Source organism: Natrix helvetica (assembly GCF_964273705.1).
Source record: "Natrix helvetica genome assembly, chromosome: 4".
Lineage (NCBI taxonomy): Eukaryota > Metazoa > Chordata > Lepidosauria > Squamata > Natricidae > Natrix > Natrix helvetica.
This window is the reverse complement of record NC_138550.1, coordinates 1,183,318-1,207,545: the sequence shown is the minus strand read 5'-3', so window position 1 is coordinate 1,207,545 and position 24,228 is coordinate 1,183,318. Positions and strand designations below refer to the sequence as shown.

At 50.6% G+C, this 24,228-nt stretch overlaps 1 protein-coding gene across 2 annotated transcripts in view; it reads left to right on the top strand.

Annotated features, from left to right (window-relative positions):
* Positions 1 to 686: 686 nt before the first annotated feature.
* CLPB (ClpB family mitochondrial disaggregase) overlaps positions 687 to 24,228 on the top strand; it is a 69,337-nt gene continuing 45,795 nt past the window's right edge. Inside the window, exons 1-5 of one of the 2 annotated variants that reach the window (XM_081951755.1) lie at positions 688 to 1,324; positions 2,557 to 2,608; positions 9,392 to 9,478; positions 16,568 to 16,671; positions 21,180 to 21,308. In XM_081951755.1, the coding sequence (XP_081807881.1) occupies positions 769 to 1,324; positions 2,557 to 2,608; positions 9,392 to 9,478; positions 16,568 to 16,671; positions 21,180 to 21,308 (928 nt within the window). In that variant the 5' untranslated portion in view covers positions 688 to 768. Of the gene's footprint in view, positions 1,325 to 2,556; positions 2,609 to 9,391; positions 9,479 to 16,567; positions 16,672 to 21,179; positions 21,309 to 24,228 lie in introns of both variants that reach the window. The other variant, XM_081951756.1, reaches the window with a different exon arrangement.

Here is a 24,228-nt window from a genome sequence, read left to right as displayed (position 1 = left end):
ACTGTCTGAAAAAGGCCTCTGTTTCTTACTCTGCCTCCCTTGTGTTTGTATTTATTTACTTAACATCTGGCGTAGAGCGCATGGAACCAGTACAAGAAGTTCTCAGTTGAGCTCAAAATTTCTGTTTGCTAAACAAGATTGTTGTTAAGTGAATTTTGCCCTGTTTTATCACTTTTCTTGCTGCAGCTTTCCCCCCTTTGACTTTACTTGTCAGAAGAGGATTTTCTGGGCAGGTTGCACAAAGCTTTGGAGGATAAGCATTGCAAACTGTGGGGATTTGCACAATCCTCTCGCAGACACACATTCCATTCACAAAGGTGGCTGGGATAGAGCCAGAAGACAGCTGGAAGGGCTACTTCTCTGGTATTACACTTTTCCCACAATCCTAACCCCCAATAGTGGCTTCCCCGTGGTCCGCTCCCTCCGACGCCCCCCTCGGCGCCACTCGGGTCTCGAACTCGCGGAGCACGGACGGCTGCCGCGCTGCCAACTCGAGCCCACGCCCTAGATTTCCCCGTGACGTCAATAAAGCGCCTCTTTGTTTACGCATGCGCCCCGGCGCCTCCATGGGAATCGTAGTCCGATGTCGCTGGACCCCGGGACGCCAAGCCGAGCTGCACCTTTCCCGAGGACTACAGCTCCCATGAACGCCCCCGCGCCTCCCCTGGCGCGTCTCCTCCGCCGCGGCGCCGCCCTCCGTGCCGCCATCTTGGTTTCCCTGGCGACTGGAGGATCTGGCCGGCAGCGCTGGGCCGGGAGAGGAGCGCGATGCTGGCCTGCCTGATGACCAGGCCCGTGCCGCCCGCTCTCACCAGGCTCCTGCGGGCCGCGGCCGGGCGCCCGCTCGCCAAACACAGCGCGTCGTCGCGGGAGTCGGCCGGCCGAGAAGATGCGGCCCGCTGGGCCGAGCGCGAGGAGCTGCGGTTCCCCGCGGCCGCCGCTAGAGGCCGCCACGGGCCCGTCGGGGCTGCGGCGGAGGAGAGCGGCGCCGAGCTGCGGAGGCGGCCGGCGGGCTGTAGGGGGCGCCCGCTGGCCGGCGGAGAGCCCTGGGAGGCCTCGTGGGGGCCCGGCGTGGCCCCCGGGAGCGTCTGGCTGCCCAGGCTGCCCCGCCCGGAGGAGGAAGAGGAGGAGGAGGAGAAGGCCAAGCGCCCCCCGCTGGAGGAAGGCCCCGGCCGGCCTCGCTTGTGGCCCAACCCGGCGGCCGAGGGCCGGCAGCGGCGGAGGGAGGGCCGGGGTCGACGGGCCAGGACCCCCGCCCTCTCCGCCTCGGCCCTGGCAGCCGCCGGGCTCGCCCTGTGCTACAGCCGGGGACACCTGGGCAAAGGTGACTGGAGGGGGGAGGGGCTCCCCAAAGACCCCCTGGGGGGCAGGAGGGGGGGCTTAGCCTGACATGGAATAGTTTGTGCAGGGGGGCTGGACTAGACGACCTCCGAGGCCCCTTGTAGTCTAAAGTCCCTGCATCTCCACCTGGAATGTCATTTAGTGCCCCCTCAGCTCCTGACCCCCTTGAGAAAGGGGGCTTCCCCAGGACCCTCTTGAGGGCCAGGCCTGGGTCCCCTCTGGCCGTGCCCTCTTCTGCAAAGATACGATAGGGGAACTCCGGGTTTGATCCACCCCAGGAATCAAGAGGGACCCAGTGGGGCTTCTGCAGAAGGTGGGAGCTGCCCCTGGCTGGACTCTCAGGGCCCTGCCCTCCACCTGAAAGGCAGCCCCCACTGAGATGAAGGATGCGTGGGAGGGGGCTGGGCTGCTGGGTGGAAGAGCGTCCGTCATGCCTTAAGGGTCATTGTGTTGCTGAGTCCAGGCCGTCCCTGTGCCCATGCCAGCGACTTCTGTGCAAAAACAGGGCAGGGCAGCCTTGTCCCCCTGCCCAGAGCCCAAATGACTCCGTGGTCCTTCTGCAGAAGGTGGCAGCTGGTAGCACAGTTGATTCAGGGCGGGGGGAGATGCCAGCCAAGCTGCCCCCGCCCATCTTGCTTGGGTCAAGGGGGACTTTCACAGCCGTGGCAAGATTTAGCCCACCTGACAGGCAGGGGAGGGGACCTCGGGCCCCAGGACAGGCAGTCCTCAACTTACAACCACAGTGGAGACCTGTTTTTCCACTGCTTAGTAAGTTGATGGTTAAATGAGTCGCCCTCAGGTTTTACTCCCTTTGTGCCACAGTTGTTAAACATATCATACAATTGTTAAGCAAAACACACCGTTGTTAAGCAAGTTTGGCTTTGCCATTGATTTTACTTGTCAGCTGGGAAGGTCATAAATGGCGACCACGTGACCCCGGACAGTGCAGCCATCCTACATACATGACAGTTGGCAAGCACCTGAAAGTTGACCCCGTGACTGGGGGCGATGCTGCAAAGCTCCTGAGTGCGAGGACCAAAATCATGTCACTCTTTGCAGTGTTGTTGTAATGTGGCTAAATGAACGGTCGTTATGTCGAGGACTCCTTGCCCATGCTGGGACTGCCAGCCTCTTCCCTTTCCCTAGGAGGAGTTCAGCGCTGGTCCCCTCCCTCCTCTTCCTCACGGTCCTTCTCTCTCTCTCTCTCTCTTCCAGAAGAGTCCCTCCTGGAAGCCGTGCGGCTCAACAGTGTTCCTGAAGTGGAGAGGTGAGTCGGATCTCGCAGAAAGGTTTTCTGAACAGCGGGACTGGTGGTGTGTGTGTGTGTGTGTGTGTGTGTGTGTGCAGACACTGTCTGGGAATCTACTAGCTCTGCACACACCTACCTTAAGGGGCGGTTATGCCTGTGCCGGCACTGAGCGTGGTACTATGGGGCTCATGTTTCTTCTGAAATATGTCGCTTGGCTCACTTGCTTGAGATAGCAACGGCACTTAAACTTATATACCACTTCACAGTGCTTCCCAGCCCTCTCTGGGTGGTTTATAAATGTCAGCCTTTTCCCCCCAACAATCTGGGTCCTCATTTTTCCTTCCTTCCTTCTCAATAGAAGGAGCACGTAGACTTATATACCGCTTCACCATGCTTTCCAGCCCTCTTACAGAGATTGTTGCCTCAACAGTCTGGGTCCTCATTTAGCCATCCTGAGAAGGATGGAAAGCTGAGTCAACCTTGAGGCGGTCCGGATCAAACTCCTGGCTGGGGACAGAGTTTGCTTGCAATACTGCATTCTAACTCCTGGGCCATCACGGCAGTAGACAGACAGACAGACAGAGCAAAGATTTAATAGCATTAGCCCTTAGGCTTATATGCTACTCCACAGTGCTTCCCAGCCCTCTCTAAGCGGTTTACAAAGGTCAGCCTGTTGCCCCCAACAATTTGGCTCCTCATTTTACCGACCTGGGAAGGACGGAAGGCTGAGTCAACCTGGATCGAACCCCTGGCTCTGGGGCAGAGTTTGCTTCCAATATTCCATTCTAACCCCTGGGCCCCCAGGGCTCCTTGAGGTAGTCAAAGCTGATCTGGAACTAGTTTTATCTGCTCTTTGCTTCCATATTGTGCCCGTTGCCCATTTCTCCCTCCTGGCTCCTTTGCCCTGACCTGCCTTCTGGCATTGCCCAGGTGTTCCTGGGTCCTTTCGTGAGGTCACAGGGGCAGGCAGAGCATGGAAAGCTTTTGGGTGATCATTTGACTGGTCCTGGGTTCAGTTCCTACCGTAACAACCTGGGTAGGAAGGACCTGTGCAAAGGCTTTTGAATTTTCAGTATTTCTGCATCAGTGGGACCCAAAACACAATCTCTTCGCCACACAGGTTCCGAAAGTAGATAAAAAGGACCCAGTTAAAGAAATGAGTCAGAAATGATACATTTGTTCAGTTGTCTAATTCAAAAGCCTTTGAAAACATTTAAGCCAGGGGTGTCCAAACTTGGGAACTTTAAGACTTGTGGACTTCAACTCCCAGAATTCCCCAGCCAGCATGGCTGGCTGGGGAATTCTGGGAGTTGAAGTCCACAAGTCTTAAAGTTCCCAAGTTTGGACACCCCTGATTTAAGCAGTTCTGTAACTCGGGGCTTAATGATCGATCGGCCACTTCCGAAGGAGTCAGCCCTCCTGCCTCCCCTCTGGAGCAGGGGGGAAAAGATTAGTATTTCTAAGTATACTATTCTAAGTATTAAGCTGTCTGAAAATGGGCATTTTTTGACCCCGTCGTTTTAATTTTATTTATTTGCACCCTGCTTTTATTATTTTTTACAAAACTAACTCAAGGTGGCAAAGATCTATTTGTAAGCCTCCTGGAGTTACCAAGAGTGAGTTGAGCAGCCATATAATTTTTCTTAAATAAATAAATAAATAAAGTATCTAATACTCCTTCGTTCTCCTCCTCCTCCTCCTCCTATTTCCCCACAACAACTCCCCTGAGAGGGAGGGACTGGCCCAAAATCACCTGGCCAGCTGTGACACCTAAGGCGGGACTAGAATTCACCACCATCTAGTGATTCACTGAGTCACCCAACTGGTTTTCACACCTAAGGCAGGACTAGGACTCATTGTCACCTGGTGATTGACCCAAAGTCACCCAACTGGCTTTCATGCCTAAGGCGGGACTAGAACTCTCCGTCTCCTGGTTTCCAGGCCAGCCCCTTAATCGCTAGACCAAACTGCCTCTCACCTAAGAGGGCTGGATTTCCTTTTGACCGTCCTTCTGGAAGCCCTGGTTTTAGAGCCTCCGCTCCCAGTAGAATGATGTCTGGGCTGGTTTTGTTGGCTCTGGAGGTGCTGGCAGCCCCCCCAACCCCAGCTGTGGCCCTTGGTCCCCTCTCCGCTTGGTGGCCTGGTGGGGTGAGGCCTGTCCGCTTCCTCTCAGGGGTCTTTGCAGCAGAGACGGATCCTTTCCTAGCCAGCCAGGCTATGAAAGAGGAACCGAGTGAAATGGGATCTGCTCACCTCCCGAGAGGAGGAGCTGCTTTGTTACGGCTCCAGAGTTCAAGTTTGCCTCTTCCTCTCCTCTTCCTCCTCCCCTCACCTGCCGGGCGGGCGAAGCGCTTGGCTGGCAGCCCTGAGCACAAAGTCAAACATGGCCTTTGGGCTTCGGCTTTTAAGCAGTGGCTCCCGGAGTCACTCAGCCAGAACTCTGAATAGAGGCTCCATATGTCTTGGGCAGGGGGCCGGGGGGTGGGGGGTGGCAGGGCCTGGGCTGCAAGAGGAGATGCCCAGAGAGGTCCCCGGGTCATCTGCCTTTCCGGGGGGTGGGGTGGGGGGCACTGCTTAAGAGCCCAAACACATCCGGAATGCTACTGGGTGGGTGGGGAGACTTTGCCCCATCGGAAGGCCTTTGGGTCAGATGGTGGCTGGTGCAGGTGGGGGAGGGAGTCCTGTTAGGGAAGGATCTGCAGCCCCTGGGAAGGACCATAAGCTGAGCTCTGGCACGGGGGTCTCCCATCAGTCTTCCCGGGGCAAGTAGACCCCCTGACTGGCAGAAGAGAATATTTGTCGCTCGGGGTCCTTGCCACTCGGTTCCACACACACACAAGCCATCAGCCTGGTGGTTTTGCTTTCTTTTATCTTTAAAACCCCACCTGTAATTCAACCATCAGTGGAGCCGTGGGGTTTTCCAGTTCATCTTTGAAGCGCCAGGCCACCGACCCCAACCCGTTGCCCTCCAGAAAAAGTGGACTTCACCTCCCATAACCCTAAATTAGAGCGGTGGGGACTCCGGCTGAGCATCCCCAGAGAGCAGCAGGAGGAGGAGAATTTATGGCTTTATGGCTGGGTGAGCATCACAGGTGGTTCTGCCTTAGCAACTGGGGATGGATTCTGAGCAGAAAGACCCCGCCTCTGAAGGGCCTCAGGGGTGCATCCGTTGCCGCTCTAATTGCAGCCATTGAGTGTCCTTTCCCTGTCAACCTTCCCAAGCAGGCTGAGGAACCTTACAATAGAAGAGAATATTGGTAGCTCAGGGTCGAACTGTGGGGTCCTTGCTGGACTTTTTGCAGACGTTTCCTGACCCGACTGTGGAACATCATCAGTGCTAGAAAAGAGGGAGGATTGTGGAGAGGAGGAGGAGGAGGAGGACTGTGGGGTCTTCGGTGCTCTCGGAACTTGGCAGTTTTCTTGCAGGCGTTTCATGACCCAACTAGGGAACCCCATCAGTGTTAGGAGGGGATGGGGTTTGTGGAGAAGAGGAGGAGGAGGAAGGAAAGAGAACGGAATGAGGAAGAGAAAGAAAGGAGAGGAGGAAAAGGAGAATTGTGGGGTCCTTGGTGCTCTCTGAGCTTTGTGGTTTTCTTGCAGGCGTTTCATTGCCGAACTAGGGAACCCCATCAGTGCTAGAAGGGAGGAGGGCTTGCAAAGAGGAAGAGGAGGAGGACTGGGGGCCCCTGGGTGCTCTCTGAGCTTAGTGGTTTTCTTGTAGGCGTTTCATTGCCCAACTAGGTAACACGATCAGTGCTAGAAGGGAGGGAAGTATACTCTCTGTTTATATACAGTAGCTTTCCTTTTGTTGGGATATGTTTTTTTCCCCTCTTTCTGTTGTTTTTTCATTAGGATATTGTTTTCTGCTTAATTGTTTGTCTGGTGTCAATCCATGCTTATCTGGTTATAGGCCGGAGAGCAAACTCTCTTTTGGAGGATCTAAATATAGGAGAGAACAGGGATCCCTGGCTGTGGGATTACCCAGTGGGCTGTGGGATTATGTGGGAGGAGGACAGCACTGTATGCGCAGTCCTCCTCCCCCCCCCTCTCAAATTTGTATGTATCCCCTCTATTTCTTCATTATGAAGGGGCTGCACTTGCACAGCTAAATTTTGCAAGTTGGGAGGGAAAATTTGAGAATTTTCCTCCTTTGGCAGGTTTTATGGAAGGCAGAGAAATGCGTTTATGAATAATTGGGAACCGAAGAGGCTTTCAAAATATTTCAAACCCCTCCCTCCTATTGAAATATTAAGCATCCTGTTTATGAGAGCAATCAAATCGCTTGTTTTCATACTTTGCCTACTCCAAATGTAATTTATCATTGCGATATTATTCAGATTCATTTTGTTTACGTCTTTGTAATGATCACAAATAAAGCAAATGTTGCTTTTAAACCAAAAGCAAAAAAAAGGCAAAACATCAGAAGCTTTTCGGCTTATAACCTACGATTAAAACTCAAGTGATTCTCTTTGACTTAACAACCATTCTTAAAATAATCCAGTGCATAAGGTTGCAGGAGCAGGTGAGGGAAACTTTTTTTTTTTACTCGTGTTAGAAGTTCATAGAAATCAAACACAGGTAGTCCTTGACTTACGACCACAACTCATCCCAGAATTTCTGTTGCTAAGCAAGACAGAGAGCTTTGCCCCATATTACAACCATTCTTGCCACAGTTGTTAAGTGAATCACTGCTGTTGTTAAGTTAGTAAAATAGCTGTATAGTGAATCCGGCTTCCCGGTTGAATCTGCTCGTCCGAAGGAGTTGACCTGACCCCGGGACACTGCAGCTGTCACAAGCACATGCCAGTTTCCAAGCATCCCCATTTTGATCACATGACCGTGGGGAATGCTGCGACCGCCATAAGTGCAAGAACTGGTGATAAGTCACTCTTTTCAGCACAGGTGGTCCTTGACTTATGACCACAATTGAGCCCAAAATTAACGTTGTTCGGTGAGACGTTTCTTAAGTGAGTGTTGCCCCATTTTATGACCTTTCTTGTTGCAGTTGTTCAGTTAGTAACCCGGTTGTTAAGTGAATCTGGCTTCCCCATTGACTTTTCTGGTCGCAAAAGAGAACACAGGACCTTGGGACACAGCAACGGCCATAAGTAGAGCAACGCATAAGTCAGTTGTGTCTCAACTTTGGATCACATGAGTATGGGGCTGTTGCAACGGTCGTAGCCGTGAAAAACAGTCATATGTCACTTTTTTCAGTGCCCTTGAACGGTCACTAAACGAACTGTTGCAAATTGAGGAGTGCCTGTGCTGTTGTAACTTCAAGACATCCTTAATTCAACCGTTTTAAGTCAAGGACTCGCTGTGAGGAGAATGCAGGCTCTCTCTCTGTTTGGAAAATGGAAAATTGGATTCCTTGCATTGCGAAAGACTCAAAGCTGATGACTTATGAGACGCTTTTTGTCTTTTTCGTATGTTTGGAGTCATGAAATCCGTGGCTGCCTTAAAGGGAAAACAGCAGCCAGGCTGCCAGCGCAGACTGGCAGCAGCTCTCTAGAGCTTGGGGAGGGGTCTTTCTGAGCCCCCACTGAGCCCATTTCAACTCCTGGGCTCCTGGAATTGCAGAGCTGCAATCCTCCTCTGGATGAAGCCCCGTTGACCTCAGGGAAGTGAACCCTCTGGGTGATGTAATACGATGAGGGGCAATTAGCCCGAGACAGGCACCCTCCCCAAATGCAGCTGCTGGCCTGCATTCCCCAATCACAAAGGGACCTCTTGCTGCTGCTGTAAACACAACCGTCTGCCTTGTTGTCTTCCTCTGCCGCCTTGTAGACAACGGATGTGGCTTCTTAGATCGGGGGTCCCCAAGCTTGGCCACTTGGGAGGCTTGTGGACTCCAGCTCCCAGAATTCCCCAGCAGGCACTGCTTCAAAGTTCCTCCTGCGTTGTCCTGGCCTCCCCAACCCCTGGTCACAGGGACGAATTTCAGGATCTCAGCAACTCGGCAACCCACGTTAAGGGTTTTACTTCTGGTTTGGGGTGAATCCAAGCTGGCCCTGACAATGTAAACAGATGTGAAGTTGGGAGGGACCATGGCGGTCATCTAGTCCAACCCCTCGCCCAAGCAGGAGACCCTACAACAGTCGTTTCCTGCCCTGGGTAAATAGGGGGTGCTGTTGCATATCCTGCTTTTCCAGATCCCCCCACCGATAGAGCAGGCAGCGTGGATGGTGGAGTCCTTGAGTTGAGTGGTTTTCTTGCAGACGTTACCGTGACCCAACTAGGGAACCTCATCAGTGCTGGAAGGGAGTGGGGTTTATGACCAAGTAGCTTGCCCTGTCGATGTTGGTGCGCGCCTGTGTCGTGTATATAAACAAAGAGCTCCTATAGCCCTGATGATGTTCCTCCTTGGGTAATGCAATGTCTGCAAGAAAAAGAACTAAGCTCAGGGAGCACCAAGCCTTCCTCCCCTTCCTCCTCCTCTCTCCAAACCCCACTCCCTCCCAGCACTGAGGATATCACCTGTTTGGGTCATGAGACGCCTGCAAGAGCACCGAGGACCCTCCAGTAGTCCCCTTCCCCTTCTTCTCTTCTCTTCTTTCTCCTCCTCTTCCCCTTGGCAATCCCCCCTTTCCTTCCAGCCCTGAAGATCGGGTAGTGAAAGCTCTGCAAATAAACAGCCAGGCCCAGGGAGCCCCAAGGAGACCCTGGCTCCACCCCAGGCTACAGATACTCCCTTCTGTGAAGCTTCTAGCAACCCCGCTGTCCCCAGGCCATTTCCTTAGGGCTCAGTGTGCAAGCTCACCCCTGGGGGCTAACGGGGGTGCTGTCCATTTGTCTCTCCAGGTTGTTGCAGGAAGGAGTTGGCGTCAACACGCGGCATAAGCTCGGCTGGACTGCTCTGATGGTGGCAGCGATTAACAGAAATTCAAGGTAAATCATTGAAAACACTGGAACTGAACAGTCCCCCAAATTCACACCAATGCTAGCAGAAGTAAAAGTTCATAGAACAAAAAAATAAAACCCCACCACATTGCGGTGCAAATGGTCTCTTGGGGCCTTCCAGCCTGGGCTGGAAGTGAAATTGTGCTCCAAGGAAACCGTCTGGCAAGAATTCCAGGCTGGCAAAACCATCCCAGGATTTCAATGCAGGAAGTTTCTTGCCTTAAATCCATTTGTTTAGTGACCGTTCAAAGTTACAACGGCACTCAGAAAAGAGATTTACAACCAGTCCTCACACTTATGACTATTGCAGCATCCCCCATCATCATATGATCAAAATCCATACAAGTGCCAACTGATTCGTATTTATGACGGGCACAAGAACCCAGGGTCACGTGGTCCCCTTTTGTCATCTTCCTTCAAGCAAGGTCAGTGAAAAGCTGGCTTCATTTAACAACCGCCTTACTATCTTAACCACTGCAGTGGTTCGCTTAACAAGTGTGGCGAGAAAGGTTGTAAAATGGAGCAAAACTCACTTAACAACTGTCTTGCTTAGCAGTAGAAATTTTGGAGACCATATTTGCTGAACAAAACACTGCATTGGCGTCAGGAAGGGCATCTGGCCAGTAAATTCTCTGCCAGCTCCATTCAGTTGCCCAGGGTGCACCCTGCAAGGGATTATTTTTTTAGAAGAATGGGTGGTTTTTTTTGGTTTTCAAATTATTTTATTTTTAATACAACTTTACACATATTGTAGAAACAAAGCGTTGATGGGATTTTTCCTTTGACGTTCTCTCATTTACATAATCCATTTTATATCATAATTTGGTTTTCACTTTCAGCCAAATTATTTTCTTCCATTATTTTCCATTTTTTATGCTCATTTTTTCTTAGTACATAAAGAATATCTTCAGTTGCCCTTTCAAAAATTGCACCAAATTATCATTTCATATTTCTCTAATGGTCTATTTTACTATAAACAATACATATATCCTCTAGTTATGTTTTGACATAGAGAGCATTTCCTTCCACATTTTTTCTACAATGAACTATACTTCCTTTACTTCTTAATCAGTTGCATAACAATACCAGTCATGCTACTATTCCCTTAATCCAACAGCAACTCTTTTTCCTCCTCCTCCTTCCTCTTTGTCCATTTTCTCTTGGGCCCTCACACGAATTCCACTTCTAATCATTTTCCTGCTGAGTGTTTTTTAAAACTTGACATTTTCAAGATGTGTGGATTTTGACCCTCCCAGTCTGTCCCTTCCCTTCCCTCCTCCATTAGCATGGAGAACCTTTGGGTGTGGAGAAGGACATTTGCCCGCTCTGGCTGTGAGAAAGAGGGTCATCATATCCTCATCAACGTGGCAGCTACTTGTGGGGAAGTGTCGGGATTGAGTGGCAGCTCCGTAAAACTCTGTCCTGCAGGGGCCTCTGCTTTTGAGGTGGGGTCCTTGGTGCTCCCTCGACTTGGCTCTCTCCTTGCAGACGTTTTATGACCCAACTAGGCGACGTAATCAGCACTGACGATGTTCCCTTGTTGGGTCATGAAACATCTGGAAGGGAAGATCCCAGGAACCCCACAGCTCAACGCTGAGCCTCAGGTATTCTTTTCTGTTGGTACCAGGAAAAACATCAAGCCGAAAGCAAAACCTTAATGAAAGAGTCACCCGGGAGAAAACCACATTCCCAGCAGTATTGGCAGGGCAAGTTACTATATCTAAGCCAGGAGCACCCCCCCCACACACTCCCTTACACAGATGACGTTCCCTAGTTGGGTCATGAAACGTCTGGAAGAAGAAAACCAAGCAGAGAGCACCAAGGACCCTACAGTTCTCCTGTTCCTCCTCCTCTCCTTTCTCTCTCTCATTCCCTCTTCTTTCTTTCCTCCTCCTTCTCTTTCTCTCTGCAAACCCCACTCCCCGCTAGCACTGATGATGTTACCTAGTTGGCTGATGAGACGTCTGCTAGAAAACAACGAAGCTCAGAGAGCACCAAGGAGCCCATAGTCAGCATTGTCTTCCTCCTCCCTCTCCCCCTCTTCTTCCTCTCCACAAACGCTCCTCCCTCCTCGCACTGATGATGTTCCCTAGTTGGGCCATGAAACGTCTGCAAAGAGAGCACCAAGGACCCCACCGTTCAACCCCAAGCTACAAATATTCTTTTCTCTTTAAAAAAAAAAATTCTCCCCCTTCTCCAGGAAAAGCTATCCGTCCTGTGCCCTCACACCCCATAAGTTCCCAAGACAATCGGGGCTGCTCTTTGGTCCACAACTAAATTCAATTAACTTTTATTGAAAGACAAAAGGCGAAGAGGGAGAAAGAAATCCAATTTTGGAGAACGCGGGACGCCTGGTTGGAAGGGGCTTTGATGCCACAACCTCTCAGGGGCGCTTGACTTAGTCACAAGTTCATAAGCCCCCCAAAAAGGGTGCTTAATGTTTTGGGAAAACACTGGTATTAAACGGGCGGACAAAGGCCGAATATCCGCTCTCGGGCGACAACACTACCAATCCGTGTGCCGAGTTCGTGTGTGGTGGGAGCTTTGATGTGCTGAAGCTATGACAAGCTGAAAGTCACGACCTCCTTGGGGAAGGCCTGCTGCAGGGGAGGGCCGAGAGGCAGGCGGGAGCCTTGAATCTGTTGGTTTAACTTTGATGTCCCCACAGCCACAGGTCCCCTTGTTTACACGGCTGTGCAAGGATGAGTTTAGCACCCCCTTTGCACTTTTTGCCAAGGGACAATGGCCAGCAGCAGAGTGTGACCGTTGTTGACCATTCCGAGGGGCCAGTGGAGCAGAACGAGGTTTTTGGAGGCGCAGAGAGGAGGAGAAAAGGCTGTTCATGCTACAGCAGTTTACCCCAGAGGGTCTCCCATCCTGGCCTTTTCTGGCAGTTTTTCTGCTGGAGAGAGATGCCCTCAGCCACTCCTGCTGCCTGCTTCGAACCAATGTGGCCCAAGTCTGCAGTAAATAAACTTTCTAACAGAAGGACAAGGGCCGGAAGGGGCCTTGGAGGTCTTCTAGTCCAACCCCCTGCTCAAGCAGGAGACCCTAGACCAGTGACACAGAACCTTGTCAGCACCCAGTGCCCAAACCAGAACCCTCGGGCAGGTATGTCCATATGCAGGCGCTGGAGCACTGAAAACCCGAGGACTAGCTGGCTGGTGTGCATGCGGGCGCCAGCCAGCTGTTCTTCCAGCACATGCACGCACACTGGCACCGGAAACCTGAAGAGCAGCTGCCCGGCATGTACATGCCTGTTTTTCAGGCCGTTTTCCGGGTTGTTTTCAGGCCATTTTTTGGACCAAAAACAGCCCGAACAATGGCCTGGTTTTGGCCGTTTCAGGCCGTTTCCTGGTGCTCTGGCGCCCGCAAAGACCAGCCGGTGCCGGAAACCAGGAGAGCAGCTGTCGACAGAGAGGGCCCTGCATGCCACAGGTTCGCCATTGATCCCTGGGTGATGTCAACCATTCCATGGCTGTCCAGTCTCTTCTTGAAAGCCTCCAGTGGTGGAGCCCCCACAGCTTCTGGAGGGGAAGCTGCTCCACTGGTGGACTGTCCTTCCTCCCTGTCGTGGAATTTCTCCTTCATTCTAGGTTGCTTCTCTCCCCGATTGGTTTCCATCCGTTGTTTCTTATCTTGCCCTCTGGAGAGTAATGGCCCCCCCTTTCCTTCATGGCAACCCCTCAAATATTGGAAGATGCTATCATGTCCTTTTTTTCATTAAACTAGACATACCCGATTCAGTGGTGGGATTCAAATTTTTTTTACCACTGGTTCTGTGGCTGTGGCTTGGCGGGCGTGGCAGGGGAAGGATACTGCAAAATCCCCATTCCCTCCCCATCAGCTGGGACTTGGGAGGCAGAGAATAGATGGGCCAGCCAGAAGGGGTATTTACCGGTTCTCCCAACTACTCAAAATTTCCGCTCCCGGTTCTCCAGAACTGGTGAGAGAACCTGCTGGATCCCACCTCTGACCCAATTCCTGTAATTCTTCGTTGTATGCCCCAAAGGTGCTTTTTCCAAAAGGCCGCTGAACTTCCTTTGTTTTTCCTTTGAAGACGTTTTGCTTCTCGTCCAAGAAGCTTCTTCAGTTCTGACGGAATAGGGAAGGATGGGAAGGATTGATATTCCTTGCAGAGGTGAAGAAGCTTCTTGGATGAGAAGCGAAACGTCTTCAAGGAAAAAAACAAAGGAAGTCCAGTGGCCTCTTTAAAAAAGCACCTTTGGGACAAGCCTGAGGGAGAATCTCCATAGGCATCTTCTCTGTATGCCTTAGCCACTTTTTTCAGTGCCCTTGTAACTTTGGACGGTCACTAAATGAACTGTTTCACTTTTCAAGGTATATTACGTCAACCGCATTCCCACCATCTATTAAGAAAATTATCCAATTTTTAAAAAACGGATAAAGGTAGTCTAGGCACAATTTTTATTGTCCTGTTTTAAATCTAGTATGTTGGGCTGCTGTGAGGTCAGATCTAGGTGTGGGGTGGACTTCAACTCCCAGAATCCCCCGCCAGTGTATCAGTTTCCCATTTAATTCTTATATGTCACTTTTCCATTTAATTGTCACCCCACCTAGCTTACCTTAAACTTGTTTATTAATTTTAGCTTGTCATGGGTTATTCTTTTTTCACTTTTCTGAGGTCGAGGTATATTACGTCAACCACATTCCCACCGTCTATTAAGAAAGTTACCCAATTTAAAAAAAAATGGATAAAGGTAGTCTAGGCACTTTTTTCAATTGTCCTGTTTTAAATCTAGTTTGATGGGCTGCTGTGAGGTCAGATCTAGGTTCAAGTCGAGGAGGGACTGTACTGAGATGGGCTCTTCCCCCATCCTGCTGGGGTCTCACCGTAGCTTCCAACGCGAGCAGATGACGGGCATTCTGACAGGTGGGGGCAGGAGGGGGCCGCAGCCCGAGAGTGAGGAAGGTCGACTTGAAGCCGATCTAATAATTAATATGTAATTATCTGCCTGCTTTTGTTAAGCTCGTCCAGCGGGGGTTCACCTTCGCCAGGGGCTCCCTCGGCAGCTGGCGCCCCCCCCCCCACAACACACACACTCTGAGCTTCCTTGCAAGCATCCCCCACCCCATCTCCCCACCACCCACCCTTGGCAGCAGAAAGCACTTACTGTCATTGATTTAACTGCCTGGTGAACTTTAGTTAAAGGCTGCCCTCTGGGGTCAGGGCAGATTGATACGCCTGCAGAGGAGTGTCTTTGTGGGCTAATGCAATTAAGGCCTGATCAGCAAATTAAAGGCCTGGCTGGGAGAGGCAATGCACGCATTATTGAAGCTGCTCCCCCCCCCTTCCCCCATCTGGAATGACGAAGGGCGCCTCTTGCAAGAGCCCCTCGGTTTGGGGGGCACCTGTCCAGGCTGAATCCTTCCTCTTTCCCTGCGAGGCTCAGTCAGGTACTCCATGAGAACATGAGAAAAGCCCGGTGGGTCTCCAGGGAGTCCTCGACTTACGACTACAATTGACCCCAAAATGCAGGTTGCTAAGCGAGACACTTATTAAGTGAGTTTTGACTCCATTTTACGACCTTTCTTGCCACAGTTGTTAAGTGAATCAGTGCAGCCATTAAGTGAGCAACACGGTTGTTAAGTGAATCTGGCTTCCAAATTGAGAGAGAGATGACTGACAGACAGACAGACAGATATGGAGAGATCGATAGAGACGGATGGATGAATGGATATGGTGAGATGGATGGATACATAGATATGGAGAGAGAGAGAGACAGAGACAGATATATGGATAGATGGAAGATAGGTAGGTAGATAGGGATGGATGGATGGATGGATGGATGATAGACAGGCAGGCAGACAGACGGAGGGATAGAGATAGTGAAGTGAGATAGAGGTAGTAATTTTAATCTTGACTTTTTCCCTGCCTTTCCATTTGCTTGCAATACCTAACTGAAAGGCTCTCCCACAGATTTTGTCCTTTAGCCTCAGTTGCAAACCTTTGGTGTTTCAATGTTTTATCTCCTCTTGTTCTCTTCCAAGCCCCCCCCCCCCAATGCCCCCCATGCCCACTGGGTTGTGGGGCTGCCTGTCAATGCAATCCAGACCTCCAAATGGCCTTTTAATGGCTGCGCTGCTCCCCGTCCAGCTTGGCAGAGGCTAAGATCCCCTGGCAGGGCTCTGGGCTCTGCTTTTTAGGTACCTGCAAAATTGGACAGGCGCAACGCATAGCTGCCACCCCTCAAATGTCCGGCTGGCCCTGAAAGACGGGAAGGGTTCAGCCTGGCCTCCAGTTGGGGCCCTGGGCTGAAGGGCAGCTCCTTTGCCTGGCCCTCTGCGTGGAAGCCGGCTGGATCCCTTGGACAGGAGGCGATTTGAAGTGGCAGAATTGCTCCCCATCCTCACAAGGCAGGAACGACCTTCACCCCCCTGAATAGACGGAGCCCCCTGGGACACAAAAGGCCCTTTCTGGTCTCTTGACCAGGAATTGGCTAAAAATACCCAGGGAACCTTCCAGCCGATCGCATGAAACAATGTTAAGATAATACAAAAAACTGTGTATTTGGAAAAAAGGCTTTTTCCCCCTTCAGAACAAAGGACTTCAGTCAAAAGTGACTGTGTTATGTATGGGCTATTTATTTTATCTCCCGCCTTTATGGTTTTTTTATAAACAGCTCAAGGCGATGAAATAACTAATTCCTTCCTCATCCTGTTTTCCCAACAATAACAACAACCCTCTGAAGTAGGCTTGGTTGAGAGAGAGGGACTGTCCCAAAGTCACCCGGCTGGCTTTTATATCTAAGGCAGGACTAGAACTCACTGTCTCCTGGTGGTTGGCCCAAATGCCTGCCTGAGCGCCTCCCTACTCCTTCCTTCCTTCCTTCCTTCCTTCCTTCCTTCCTTCCTTCATTCATTCATTCATTCATTCATTCATTCCATCTTCCTTCCTTCCTTCAATCTTCCCTCCTTCATTCCTTCCCCCCTCCCTCCCACCCCCTGCCACTGTTTTTCTTCTCACCCTTTCTGGCAGATGTTTAAGTCCTTTCTCAGCTTCTTCCAGCCCTTCCTGGATCTGACCCCAGCCTCTCTTCTCTTCTGCCTCCCCAGCGTGGTGAAGGTGCTGCTGGCGGGAGGAGCTGACCCCAACCTGGGAGATGACTTCAGCAGCGTCTATCAGACGGCCAAAGAGAAGGGCATCCATTCTTTGGAAGGTAACAACACTCGCATCACATTCAGATGGTTTTTTCCCCCATCAGGACCCCTGGAACAGGTGTATCTCCCCCCCCCCCACACGCACACACATGTCTTCCTTTGAAACAATGCCGTTAAAAGCGTCTGTTCAGGTGGCAGCTTCACCTGGGGTCTCCTTAGAGGTGTCCCCCACTTTTTTTTTGCAAGCACAAAGCAAGGTTTGATGGTCCAAATCTTGCAAACAGAGAGCTAAAGTCTAGATCAGGGGAAGGTAAACTTCCCAGACAGAAGGAGAATTTTCCATCTTGAAGAGCCAACGGGATTTTAAGAAATCTTCCTTTTCATCCTGAAGCAGCAGCGGGACTAAAATTCAGCACAGCTTGTCTCTGGAACTGGCCCCTTCTCCCCCTCCCCACAAAACATGTTTGTTTAGGAAAGGCCAGCCTAATAACAATACAGTACAACAACTCAATGGTGACTTTAAAGCCTTGGTGACTTTAAGACACATGGACTTCAACTCCCATCACTAGTGGTGCGCAGAGGGATTTGAAAATTAGTGTAATGTTTGCACTAATCTGTTGATTTTTTCCCCTTTCTTTTTACATACATATTTTACATCAAGATTAGATGTTGGGTAAATTTGATTATGAGACAGATAGATTTCCTTATCTGAAATACTTGTTTATTCAATATAGTACTTTCCTTAAATAAGGAGGGGAAAGCTTGTAACAATTTGTAGACCCCTTACGTAAGGGGAAAAGAAAATTTCAGGCTTTTAAAATATATATTTACTTTTGAGCATCCAGTCAGGATGGATTCTTTATGTTTAACGTTAGATCCATTTGACAGTTGGGGTTTTTTCTCCCTTTTTTTTTGTACACAAGACTTACTACCAATAAAGGAGAATTACTTTTTTGGTTGTTTGTTAATGTTGGATGTTAGCTTTTCTGTTTTGTTTTGTTTTTTCTTGTTGATTAAATAAATAAATACAGGGAGTCCTCAACAGCTCACTTAGTGACCGTTCAAAGTTACCAGGGCACTGAAAAAACACACTTATGGCCATTTTTCACACTTACAACTGTTGCAGCGTATCCCCGTGGTCACGTGATCGGAATTCAGACACTTGGCAACTGATTCACATTTATGACGGTTGCAGTGTCCCTGGGTCATGTGATCCCCTTTTGTGACCCTCTGATAAGCAAAGTCAACAGGGAAGCCAGATTCGCTTAACAACTGTGGCAAGAAAGGTCGTAGAATGGAGCAAAACTCACTTAATAAATTTCTCACTTCTTAAATGTTGGGCTCAATTTTGGTCATAAGTTGAGGACTCTGTGTGTGTGTGTCTCTCTCTCTCTCTAAAGTCAGGGTCACGAGATCAGATTTGCCAGGAGAAGGAAATTCCCTGAGTCACAAGAGCCATTGTGTGCACACGCGCGCGCACACACACACACACACACACACACACACACACACACACACACAGTCAGCCGGCCTCTCACAGCACCGGCTGCACTATTAAGCACAGACAACAGGATGTCGATCTATCTTGCCAGACTTTATTTAAGCCCCAAATACATCACGCCGTAAAGTTAATATTTTTGTCTTCAGCCCGTATATATTGCGTGACGTTCTGCATTGGGGTGGGGGAAGCACAGAGGAAGAGCTGGAATGTAGGAAAACCAGCACCCCCCCCTCCCAAGGAAGCCGCCTTAATTTGTTTGCTTGACATGTTTTATTAAAAAGAATAAATTCACTTGCATTAAAAGAGAGAGAGAGAGAGAGAGAGAGAGAGAGAGAGAAACTGCCTTTGTTTTCCGCAGCTATTTTTTAACGATTTGCATATTTTGTGTGTAAATATTATTCTTATTTTTTTTGTCATAAAAGCCTCCAAAGCCAGGGAGAGGGGTGGGCTCCACGGCCGCCCTCCTCCTCCTCCGCCATCACCACCAGGCCCGCTGCACAAAATATATGAGAGGCATTTATATGGATGGCAGGGAGGAGAGATGGAGAACTGAAAATTTCCAGGCTCCGCGTGATGGATGGCGGAAGAGGCTTCCCTTGACGCTTTATTGGGTTTGCGATGATTATCTCTCTCCCGGAGACATTTTTTATGGATGACAGTTGAGCTGTCATGCCGGACCACAGGGGGGGGGGGGGGGAGAGAAGCTACCTAACAATAATAACACTTTAATCTTTTTACTGCACCGCTCCCTAGTATCTCAGATTCATCTTCCCTGACACCAGCCACTTGATTATCCCGGCCCCTCCCTGGATAGGCAAAGGAGGGAAATAAATAAGGGGACAGCCTCTCTTCTCCCCCCCCTCCCCAAAAACAGGGAAACACACAAAAGTGAGGAAGAAATGCAGCCCGGGAAAAAAAATACCTAGAAGGTCCACCTTATCACTCCTGACGCCTCCTTCTACAGGTGTTGAGATTTATTTGCCAGGAAGGATCCTGGCCATTAATTGCAATGTTTTAGATTTGGCTGGGCTCATCCTTAAGCAGCCACCACCCAGGAAGAAGGGGGGGGGGGCTGCCTGCTGCTTCTCAGGACCCACCTCTGCTGCAAGAGGGCGGGCACATGGGCTCTCTAAGTGGCTCTTAACGTTTTCAAGGGAAAAAAACCCCAAGAAAATCCAGTTTCCTTTTGGAAAAAGCACCTTTGGGATACTTAAAATAGTAAAAAGCAACTAAAATTCATGGCCTGGGTCCAAGATACCTGAGGAACCACCTTGCCCCAAAGAGATTGGCCCACCCAACCAATTTGGCAGAAGGGGCATTCTGCGGACCCCGAGGGCCAAGGAATTTTGGCTGGCAGGGTCCAGGGGAAGGGTTTTTTTTTTTTGCCACGGCTCCTACCCGCTGGAGCATTGTGCCCTTCAAGGCGAGATCTGTGCCCGTCCCTTTTGCCTTTGGAGAGGTCTTTCACACCTGGCTGAGGCCCTTGGCCTGGGGCCCTGGACAAGTCTTTCTGGGCGGGGCCCACCTTCCCCCACCTTTGCTAATGCTCAGTTTTAGCCGGAAGGAGCCAAGGCGCTACAGCTGGTTGAATTGGGGCAGAACTTAATCTTTTACAATGCGCTTTTAATGTGCTGTAAGCCGCCCAGATTGTGCATGACTGTGAGACGGGTGGCATATAAATTTAATAAGTAAGCAATAAAAAGTCAACGCAATAGGAATGACGTAAAATAACAAGAGCAGCCAAGCTGCCCAGAGTCACAAATGAGTCCAGCAGCCATGGATGTTCTCTTCATAAATTCAGTTGTTAAAAATGTGTATTGACAACCTGGAGCTTTTCAAGAGAAAAGCAACATGTAAATATAACAAATGAAGAAATTAAAACAGAGACAATAGATTGATCAAGCAGGGTGATTTTTTTTTTAAAAAAATATTTTCTAGTTTTTCTCTTCTGGAAAAATCTGGAAGGTTCCAAGGTAGGGAAAGAATAGGTCACTCTTCCCATTGAACCTCTTCTAATCTTTAAGTAAGGCGTGTGCTTCAAATTTCCCGGTCTAGTTCTACCCTTGGAAAAAACGCAAGGAATGTGTCTGTCAGGGGAACCTTTGCTCTGGAAGGTGCATGTTAGCAAAAGTAATATTTCATTTATTTGTTTATTTGTGCAGTCACAACATTAAATATAGGCTGCTCTATGCCAGATGACTTGCTACGTTCTATTAGGAAAACTCTGTTTCTTCGTTAGTTTTACATTGAATAAATTTACATCTCACCCCCTCCCTCCTCCGGGATTTCGAGGCATAGAAGTGTGCAAGGATGCCAGAAACGGACAAACCGCACTGATTCAGCAGGGGAATGGGCTGGTTAGATTGCCCAGCGGCTCATCCTTTCCTGGGCATCCAGAAGCTCTTTTTCTGGTCTGGGCAGAATTGTTTACGTTTTGATAGAAAAGAAGCTTTGCAGGCCAGGGCCCTCTGAGATTGGCTGTTTTCTTGCAGGCGTTTTTAGACCCAACTAAGGAACATCATCAGTGCTGGAAGGGAGGGCTGGTTTGCTCTTATTTTTATATACTAGGACCATGATGGCTGCAGGTGGCACCCAGAGCCCCCTCTGCGGGCATGGAGACCGTTGCCCCAGCTCAGCGCCACCAGCCATGCGCACCTGCCTCCTGCCAGCCAGCTGAGTCTCCGCTCTCTGCCACACATGCGGGAGGCACACATGCAGGCGCAGGAGGGACGGGGGAGTTTCGATGCAGGGGGCTGCAGGGAGGCCTGCTGTGCACAAAAAATGGGGTGCAGGGTGGTGGTCGCGCACACACACATGTGGGGGTGGCACGCGCATGCGTAGGGGGCAGGGCACGGGGTTGCACATGCGTTGCATCCTGGGTGTGCGAAGACAAAATGGTTAGCCATCCCTGTCCTAGGAGCTTTCCCTGCCAGCGTTGGTGGGGGTGGCCTTGGTGTGTCTCTCACACACACACACACACCAGACACCCCCCCTGAAGCCCCCTTGAGCCGGAGAGCGTTGCTTTGTCCCTAACCAGCCTTCTCCCCCCCCCCGCCCCCCCTGCAGTGCTGGTCACCCGGGAAGACGACTTCAACAACCGCCTGAACAACCGGGCCAGTTTCAAGGGCTGCACGGCCCTGCATTACGGGGTGCTTGCGGACGACTACACCACCGTCAAGCTGCTCCTGGAAGGAGGTAAGGGGGCCACGGCGGGTGGAGGTGGGGAGCTGGGCTCTCTCTCCCCCGGAGGAGGTCCCCGAGATCTCCCCCCTGTGGGGCTGGGTCCCAGGGTCCCAGATCTGGAGACAGGCTCTCCTGGAAACTCTGGAGGGTGAAAAGAGGAGGCTGGGCAGTTCCAGAGATTGGGGTGCTGAGGCCCTTTGGCCCCTCTCGGTTTTCTCCCTGGGTTTGTCCCCTTTGCAGGCCGGTCTTGGGCCCGAAATGTCTGTTGCTAAGTGAGACATTTGTGAAGTGGATTTTACGACCTTGCTTGCCACGGTTGTTAAGTGAATCACCGCAGTTATTAAATTGGTAACACAGTTCTTAAGTGAATCTGGCTTCCTCGTTGACTGGGCTTGTCAGTAGGTCCACAAAAGGGGCCACGTGATTCGGGGATGCTGCGACCGTCATAAACATGAGCCAGTGGCCAAGCATCCAAGTTTTGATCACGTGACCATGGAGATGCTGGAACGGTCGTAAGGGTGAAAACAGTCCTAAGTCACTTTTATCCATGCCGTTGTAACTTTGAACAGTCACTAAGTGAACTGTTGTAAGTTGAGGACTACCTGTAATTCGCGTCCTTCTGTCGCTTTAGAAGGGATTCACTTAAAACAGAGAAGCTGTCGGGGTTCCAGATAGCGCCCAAAATTAAATCAGGGTCCCAGGCAAAGGATTCCTCAAAGTTCCAATTTACAAAGATGTTGGCACATCTGGGAAAACCCGAATCTGAAAGCTTCTCGGTTTCCCCCACCCAGTTGAAAGTCCAAGATCTTTCCTCCCCCACCCAGAAGTCCCATCCCATGGTCCCATCTCCCACTGCCACACTGGCAGCTCCACTCCTCCAGTTCCGGTCAGGTGCAGAGGCAAAGGATGACCTTGGCTTTCTAGAAAGGAATTTTATTATGGCTACCTCTCACCCAACTCCTTACTGTTCCCCCCCCCCCAAATTCCCCACTAATGAAACAGCCTAGTGCAGAGGTGTCCAAACTTGGGAACTTTAAGACTTGTGGACTTCAACTCCCAGAATTCCCCAGACAGCATGGCTGGCTAGGGAATTCTGGGAGTTGAAGTCCACAAGTCTTAAAGTTCCCAAGTTTGGACACCCCTGGCCTAGTGGAATAGTATATTAGGGTGGCAGCCAAAGATCCCAAAAGGAACCGGCTGCAGGCCTGACAGCAGCGTCTAACCTCTCGGGGCAAGTACTGTTGAGGGTCCAGCTTCCCAGATTCTCCCTCCTTCCTCATCGGTTTTACTACAGATTCTCCCTAAAATTGTTTCCATCCAAGGGGTTGACTGGCAGCATTTGGAGGAAAGTCAAGCTAGGAAACCAAGGAGGACAGTCAGAAGGTTCCCAAAAACGGCTGGTCGGTGGGCGTGACTCTCAACCTTGGCAACTTTTAAGACTTGTGGACTTCAACTCCCAGAATCCCCCAGCCAGCCAGGAATCCTGGGAGGTGAACTCCACAAGTCCTCATGTTGCCAAGGTTAGACACACACAGACACACTCTCCCACTCACTCACACACACACACGCAGTAAGGTATATGAAGAATTGCCACCACTCCTACAAAGCGGCCTGCACTGCAGGACTGGTCAGCCAAACTCCTGCTGGTGAGCTAAGCTGGCAGAGTTGCAAGGGACAGGTCCTTTTTGGTGGTGGCCCCCTCTTCCCAAAAAGTATTCTATCGTGTCTAGCAAATCCCAGCTTGTGGCCTTCTGTGTCACGATGTTAAAAAGTTTGCTAGGCCTGAACTGCCTAAACTGACACTCAAGAGTTAAACTAAGAAAGCTTTATTGCGCAGGTCATAAAACAAAATGTTATCTGAAAGTGATTTATTGCGCACGCGTTACACATTCCAAAAATTCTTTTCTTCTTTGTTCGGCTGCCAGCTTGGCAGACGTAGCTTTCATTATCAAAATGTAACCATTAGTTATTTCTGTTTCATTTACCTTTTATTTTATTATTAAAGTTTGTTTATTAATTAGAATACTTTTAAAGACTTTTATTTTTCTCAATATCTCAAAAGATATGCGGAAGGGAATCAGCCACGGTCCATTGATCTCAGATTTCCCCAGGGCATTTTTTTCCCTGACATTCTGGATATCCCTAAAATTCCATTCCTGGGGGGTCTCAACCCTTTCCCCTTCCCACCCCGTTTCCCTTCGCCTGTCATGAAGCAACCTATCACACTCTCCCTGGGATTCTGTGGCGGTTGTGTTGACTTTTGTGCTTGCACTTGCTTGTGTGTTGTTCTCTCAAAGGAAGAAGCCACATCAGGGTGAGCCCAATCGTAGCCTGAGGGCACACATTCCTGGGACTTTGTTTGGAGACCAAACCTTCAGGCCTTCGAGGGCCCCCTCCCCACTTTGCTTAACGCTTCTGTTCAACGCCACTTGCACTCTGACACCCGAGAGGCGGGCACTTCCTCCCTGCCTTGGGCATACAGCCTCCCCCCCCTCTCCTTTCTCCAGCCCCCTCACCTGCCTTTTCGCAGGGTGCCCTCTGGTTCCTGAGCTGGCTGCTGTGCCCTGGGGGCCAAAGCCATTAACTCCCCCCCGCCAGCTCCCTGCTTACACCCAGAGCCCCCTTTTCCTCCCTCTTCCTGGCTGGAGGCAACCTCCCCGTCACCCTTCACCCCGCCGCCGGCCTTTGGGCTGAATCACTTGACCCTTCCTTGTGGTCAGTCTGTGTGTGCCCAGCAGACCGCGAGAGGCAAGCCCCTTCTCGCTCGGACCCCGCAGTCTCCTGACCCAAACTGACACACCCGGGGAAAGGCAGCAGGGGAAGCCCACGTGAGCATCCCGCCCTGCCTGGCCTGGCCTTCCACCCTCCATCGATCCAGAGGTTTTGTTTCCCTTTGATTGGAGACAAGAGAGCCTGCAGGCCCCCCACCACA